We start from the raw sequence: 7,318 nt of genomic DNA on the forward strand, positions 1-7,318 counted from the left end.
TAGATTAGCAGTTTCTGAAATACTCAGACCAGCCCTTCTGGCACCAACAATCATGCCACGTTCAAAGTCACTCAAATCACCTTTCTTCCCCATACTGATGCTCGGTTTGAACTGCAGGAGATTGTCTTGACCATGTCTACATGCCTAAATGCACTGAGTTTCCGCCACGTGATTGGCTGCTTAGAAATTAAGTGTTAACGAGCTGTTGGACAGGTGTACCTAATAAAGTGGCCGGTGTGTGTGTGTATATATATATATATATATATATATATATATATATATATATATATATATATATATATATATATATATATATATATATATACTACTGACACTTCATACATTTATATATTAATGCAAATGCAAATAAATATGTATCCGGCTAAATAGAAATGGAAACTATAAAAAAAAAAAAAAAAAAAAAAAAAAGCCAAACCAAAAACTATAGCCTATCATTCTTATCGAGGCATTTCACCAAGAGTAGTTCCTATATTTTCCCAAAGGTACAGATATACAACCACAAATAAATCATGTAGTTAAACTGAACCGAGATCATTTTTTTACAGTCTGTGGTTAACACAGATGGTTAACATCAAACAGTCTCACGAGGGACGCGCTGCCTGGAACTCATGTGACCAAATACGGAACTTGAGGGAACGTCGAAACATCTATTTTTTATAAAAATCCTCAATTGCTACGTTGCCTTTACCTACTATATGTTTAGATATTGACTTCGCATAACACGTACAATCGACACTTTCCAGTGTTAGTCTAATTTTGAAGTGAGCTCAGCCCACGTATTGCGGAAATACAGTAAACTATAGCCTACGTAAGAGAACTAACAAACAGGAAACGTTTTCCTTATCGCTCACCAGTCTGTTCACAAGAAAACGAAACAAGACGTGTACTCATTTCAAGTAAGTGTTTCAATCTTCTGAAAGATCTTCACTTTAACGTTTTGATGTTACAACTCTTACAACTTCATTGCTATTTGTAGCTTTAGTTTATTAGATTACATATGTATTCTCAAAAAAGTGAAGCTTGCGCGGATCTGTCAGGAATTATGGAATGCTCCGACATTACAATAGCTAACCACTGTTCTCATATTTACTAAAAAGCTTTTGTTGATTTGAATTTGAAGCAGCAGTCGAGGCGATGGCTAGCGCACCCCCATTGGAGACAGGAACACTTGTGGGATACCCACCTCCTCCATCATATGATGAGGCTTTGGGATCAAACCCAACGTACCCAGCAGGGACATATGCTCCAGCTGACATGAAGGCACCTGTGCCTCCATATCCACCACAAGCCTACAGCCAGATGTATCCAACACCACCCCAGCAAGGTCAACCTGTCACCAACCCTGTTGGTAATGCCTTTCACTCTTTTTTTTCTCCGTCAAGATTTAATCTGACCACATATTTTTAAACTCAGGTTGTATACATCAGAAGCTAAGAATAAGTGTCTTAAAGGAGTAGTTCACTTTAAAAAATAACTTTTGCTGATAATTTATTCACCCCCATGTCATCCAAGATGTCCATGTCATTCTTTCTTCAGTCGAAAAGAAATTAAGGTTTTTGATGAAAACATTCCAGGACTTTTCTCTATATAATGGACTTCAATGGGAACCAAACGGCTCAAGGTCCAAAAGGCAATTTCAATGCAAACTGTCCAAAGGGCTTTAAACGATTCCAGACGATGAATAAGGGTCTTATCAAGTGAAACGATTGCTCATTTAAAAAAAAAAAAAAAGTTCAGGTTTTATAAGCTCAAATGGTCGCCTTGCTCTGTTCTGTGATTCGTGTTCGTTTATTTTGATGAACGAGTTTGAACAGGAGAGTCACGAACGCGAATCACAGAACAGAGCAAGGCGACAATTTGAGCTTATAAAACTTAAACTTTGTTATTTTTTTTTTAAATGAGCGATCGTTCCACTTGATAAGACCCTTATTCATCGTCTGGAATCATTTAAAGCCCTTTGAAGCGGCACTGAAACTGTCTTTTGGACCTTGAACCATTTGGTTCCTATTGAAGTCCATTATATGGAGAAAATCCTGAAATATTTTAAAAAAACCTTCATTTCTTTTCGACTGAAGAAAGAATGACATCTTGGATGACATGGGGGTGAGTAAATTATCAGCAAAAGTTTTTTTTAAAAGTTAACTACTCCTTTAAGAGTAGTGGATGTATCTCGGTTGACTTCTGCTGTTGATAAACCACATAAACCGACCTGGACCAGCTACAAACAGAAGCTGGTTGTATCTGGATTTTCTCTGTTAATGAATCTGGGGAAGTTTACTCAGAAGCCGATAACCTCAACTTATAGTTGCAAAACCTGAGGTAACTTTTTTAGGGCATTTAATTTGCCAAAGCAACTTATTTTCTTACCTAAAAAATATCTTGCATCTAAGAAATTATATTTAATGTAAAATATTTTCATAAAAAATGTATTATAATTTTATTTATATATATATATATATATATATTTGAATAAAATTTTCTAAATTAAAGATTTAAAATCTTTATTTTTTCAATAGGACATATATATTTTTCATTAAAAATTTTCCTAACAAACAGAGTTAAAAGCACACATACATCGGCTGCATCCGAAAGCTTAGGCAATGACTTGGTTGCCTCGATCGCTGCTTTATCAGTAAAGGACTTTGCAGTGTTTACACACGAAAGTACCAAAAGAAACTGATTTCGGACTGACTTCTGAGGCAGTGTAACAGTTTAATGATCCACAACTACACAGATTGAGCTTTGGTGAAAACTAAATGAATATTTAATAACTACGGTCAAAAGTTTCCACGATCAAAAGTGGAAAAAGTTCACACAAACTGAACACCAATTTTTAGGGCCTGTATTCATTAAGAATCTTAATGCAAAGAATTGCTCCTAATGACTCCTAGTAAGAAAATTCTTAGAAATGTGGGCATTTACTTTTAACATGAAAGAAAAAAGTGAGGAAAAAAGTAATTAAGAAAGCATATTAAGTTTAACCCTTAAAAGAGGTCTTCAAGTGAAAATCGTTAGGAGTACGGACGAGGACTTTTAAGAGGCTTAAGAGTTTCTTTAGCAGAGGAGAAAATGGCAGAGAGATGAAGAAATGTGTAACAGGCAATTACAGTGAGTTAATAAGACGCTATAGATGAGATCATGAAAGCAAATCACCAAGCCCTGGGCCTGTATTCATAAAGAAAACTCTTAATTTAGTTAAAAAACTTTTACGTAGGAGTCTTAGCATAAGAGCGATTCTGGACCGATCTGAGAGAAACTCTGAGTAAGGAAAAGACAGAAACTCTCATCTTAGTGAGGGGGTGGAGCTGACCCCGTTGCTATGTATGACACAATCTTTTAAAGACTGTTGGTTGGCCAAGAAGGGGGAAAAAAAAGTCATTTTAACTATAGGGTCTGTTCAATTTTTCCTATTTTACCATTCTCTCTCACTCAGCCCTGCCTTGGAGCACGTCCTCTTTTCACTAGCCTTCCCGTTACTGACTATGTTAACGTGTTTGTTTCTCATTCTCTCACACTGTTCCCAGTAAATCTATTTTTTTCATGAGCCCAATGTGAACTGTTAATGTGCAAGAAATATTTCACTTTGAATAGTACTAAACATACGCAGCATTTCTAAGCATTCTTCTTGTTGTCCTTTAGTATCGGTTCAGACAGTGTACGTCCAGCCTGGTCTGCTTTTCGGGGATGTTCCAGTGCAGGCAAACTGTCCAATATGCCAACAGACCGTGATAACCCGTTTGGAGCACACATCAGGAGCATTGGTCTGGCTCTCTTGTGCGGGCCTGGCCATTTTTGGGTAAGATAAAGCATTGCATGATATCCAGGTTTGGTCTTTAGCACATGAACATTCCTCTGATTGGTCCGTCTCGCGTCTCTTGTGTTGTAGATGTATCTACGGCTGCTGCCTGATTCCCTTCTGTGTAGACAGCCTGAAGGATGTGACGCACTACTGTCCAAACTGCAGCAGTGTTTTAGGATCCCACAGGAGACTCTGAAGTGGTCGTGATACACACCTACTGTGCATTTATAAAGGAAAAAAGGTTACAGTGAACCAGTTCTTTAGCATGAGGCGTTTCAGTATCAGGGCCGCCAACACTGACATGTATTCAAACTTATATACGCACACCTTAACATACTAGTCTTTTCTTTGTAAACTGATTTAATTGTATCTTTTTTACAATTGTATGACTGTTTCAATTGCAAAGAAATCTCTGTAACAGGTAATGTGATTTCTGCACAATTACAGTGCATCATTAATCAAACTGACATGTTGAAAAATATCACATGTGACTTGTATATAAATAAATAAATAAAGAAATGTCTTTGCTTTCTCACTTAAAGCGTCTTGTAACGTATATTTTTTTTAGCTTAGTTTGCTTAGCAAATACCGCGAGAGCCCAGAGCCGAACAAAGAAAACACATTAGTGAAACAAGAGATTTAGGGCAAAATCTGCTGGAGATCTTCTACTTCATAGATCCAGTTTTTCCTGTGAATCAGTGCGTTTTCAGAAAGATCTGCCATCTTCACAGCACGCAACACTGGCTCTGGATTGTGAGACTGGATGACGCCCATAACCATGACGTATTTACCTGTGGACAAAAACAATCTTTTGGTTTTCATTGGAAAGATAATGCAAAAAATAAAAATACCTTAATGGTGAAAAGGTCTTCTCTGTGTGACGTGTTCACTGACGTAACCCAATTCACGAGTCACACAGGACATGTCACTTCGCACCTTGTTGTGGTCGAAATGACTCAAGATACACTGCGCACTGAACTCATTTGTGTAGTGTATGATTTGTATACCGTTGTTTTGTTAGATTGTAGGAAGTCTGAGACATGAAGTGTCCAATGAAGTGCACTTTTTCTTTTGGGAATTTTTAGTGTGAAAACAAACTACAAAAGGGGCATAGAATAGTGTGTAAGGACACAAATTGCGAAGCTCCTTATCTTGTATATTCACTTTATATATACAATACCAGTTTGGAAAAAATATTAAGCCTGTAATTAATTGATCAAAAATGCAGAAAAAACAGTAACATAGTGAAATATCGTTACAATATTATAATTATTTCGTTAAAATGGAATTTGTTTCTGTGATGAAAAGCTGAATTCTTAGCATCACTGCTTAGTACACATCACATGATCCTTCAGAAGTCATTTTTTTATATATTTTGATTTATTATCAATGTTGGAAATTGTTGTGCTGGCTGCAGTTTATTTTCATATAGCCTGTGATACTTTGTTTCAGGATTCTTTGATGAATAAAAAGTAAAAACAATTTTGTAACAATATGCACTATCATGCAGACGTTTTGGGAGAGTTTTTGAAAGAAATTAATCCTTGTGCAGCAAGGATGTGTTAAATTGATCAAACGTGACAGTAAAGCCATGTTGTTAAATCATATTATTATTTAGTTAAAAAACAAATTCTGATATTCGTCTTTTCACTGGCTCAGTAGAAGTGTTTTGTAGAAGCTGTCTTACAAACATATGAAAAGCGACTACTAACCAGGACTCAGGCAGGGTTTTCCTCTCGGCACGCTGTTGATGCCGCTGACGAGAAAGTTTCCGGTCTCGTCCAGAATGAGCACCGTGTTTTGGTCCGACTGCACCTTCACCACTGTCCCCTGCATCCAGACCGTTGACACCTGTAACGAGCTCTGCTCGCCCGCTCCCAGTCGTTTAATAACATACTCTGACCTCCCGCTGGGTGTATGGCACTCTTTCCCATCACGCAACTGACTGGATAACACTTTCACTGGTGGACTTCGAAACTTGTCTGCACAGAGAAAGCTTGCTCCCATCATAGTTGATGCTGGTGATGATGAGCCGCGCGCTATTTTTCTTTCGAATGAACCGGACGTGACGACTTTATTTCAAAATAAAGGCTCAGAATATTCCGAATAAGTTATCTCAAAATGTAACAAAAACATTGATATTACGATATGTATGCACAGTAACATTGATCACGTATTATATTGCTGGGTATATTACTGCTTCCAAATTGCATTACAATTACACATTCTCTCCCGGATTCACAGACAAGGCATAGGACTAGTCGAAGACAATTTAGTTAGTTTAATAACTACAATGGTTAGTTCAGTTTACTAAAGTTTATGAACTACAATGTTTGATTTGGACACCTGAGGGCAGTAGTGTGCACAGGTAGGAACAGATTGGCACTGGCTGGTTACTTCCGGGTTCTGGACTGGCTGCACGTCCATGCGGGGGCGCTCGCGGTCGAGTGCAGAATGAATGGGAGTCAACGGGGTTTCACCCCCATAAATCCACTTTTCTCCGGATGTAATTTTTTGTCAAGTTGCATTCAAAAGGGAGGACTAAGATAATACACTCAGCTGAAAATTGCATTTTTAAGTTCACTTATCTGTTCTAAAAATCCATTCAAAAATGTGATGACGTCACACAATAGCAGAATGCTAGCGTGTTCCGGCCAACAACGGCCTAACCTGTAAGAAATCAAAAGGACATACGTACTCGTTCATTCGACTTTTGGCCTATAATCTATATTGAACTTGCGGAATCAACAATAAAATCTATGTTAATTTAACGACAAGCAGGTGAAAGAGACACTTTTAGCCGTTTAGCTCCTTAGACTCCCATTCATTCTGCTCTCGCCCGCGATCACCTCCAGTGGAATTCTAATGGAACTGCAACCAGGATGATACACAATGGGGCTAATAGGAAGTGCCAAGGCTCTCCGTTAGACGGGCTCTGGTAGGAACTAGCTGGCCTGTTGCACCTGGGTCATGGGCATATGGTTTTTAACCAGCGTTAGAGATGCTGTATGTTTGCTCAGCTGAAAAAATAAACCAGCCAAAAACCCTGAAACCAGTCTGGAAATTGATATGTCTTGCCTGCATACATCTCCTGCCCTGGGTGCTAGAAGTTTCCATTTGAAAGTTTGATTTAAGATTAATTTTCTTTTGTTTATTGACAAACGACCACTACATTAAGGTAATTTATCCCTGCATTGCATGTAAATATGATGTATATATAATATAATATGTTTTAGACGATAGACAATCTTATTTTATTTATCTTATTTACTTAATTTTTTGGAACCTTCATAAACAGCCATCAATGTGTGTGTGTGTGCAATGTGTCTAATTAATTTGTTTCTTTAATTTGTTTCTTTCAACCTACATTCTAATTAATTAGTTTTTTTTTTTACAATCTTCTTTAAAAAACGCAAAGAAAAAATAAAACCAGATAGCTGGAATTTTGTTCATCATAGAGTACCATTTATTCATTTCAGTATGATTACTTTTTACATT

General features: G+C 37.3%; 2 protein-coding genes across 3 annotated transcripts; one reads left to right on the forward strand and one right to left on the reverse strand.

The window, feature by feature from the left end:
• The first annotated feature begins 774 nt into the window (after positions 1–774).
• litaf (lipopolysaccharide-induced TNF factor) lies at positions 775–4,361 on the forward strand. 2 transcript variants are annotated; one of them, XM_039686525.2, is made up of 4 exons: positions 775–917; positions 1,142–1,369; positions 3,661–3,817; positions 3,908–4,361. In XM_039686525.2, the coding sequence occupies exons 2-4, from the start codon at positions 1,156–1,158 to the stop codon at positions 4,014–4,016; spliced, it is 480 nt and encodes a 159-aa protein (XP_039542459.1). In that variant the 5' UTR covers positions 775–917; positions 1,142–1,155; the 3' UTR covers positions 4,017–4,361. The 2 variants fall into 2 exon arrangements, with proteins under 2 accessions (XP_039542459.1, XP_039542460.1); XM_039686526.2 differs by having other exon boundaries at positions 1,145–1,369.
• rmi2 (RecQ mediated genome instability 2) lies at positions 4,108–5,877 on the reverse strand. Its single transcript, XM_039686527.2, has 2 exons — positions 5,533–5,877; positions 4,108–4,611 (listed from the first exon to the last, which is right to left on the reverse strand). Exons 1-2 carry the CDS (start codon positions 5,828–5,830, stop codon positions 4,460–4,462), a joined length of 450 nt encoding a protein of 149 aa, XP_039542461.1. The 5' UTR covers positions 5,831–5,877; the 3' UTR covers positions 4,108–4,459.
• Between the last annotated feature and the right edge of the window lie 1,441 nt (positions 5,878–7,318).

Source organism: Pimephales promelas, chromosome 3 (genome assembly GCF_988280905.1).
Source record: "Pimephales promelas chromosome 3, fPimPro1.hap1.1, whole genome shotgun sequence".
NCBI classification, from domain to species: Eukaryota; Metazoa; Chordata; class Actinopteri; order Cypriniformes; family Leuciscidae; genus Pimephales; species Pimephales promelas.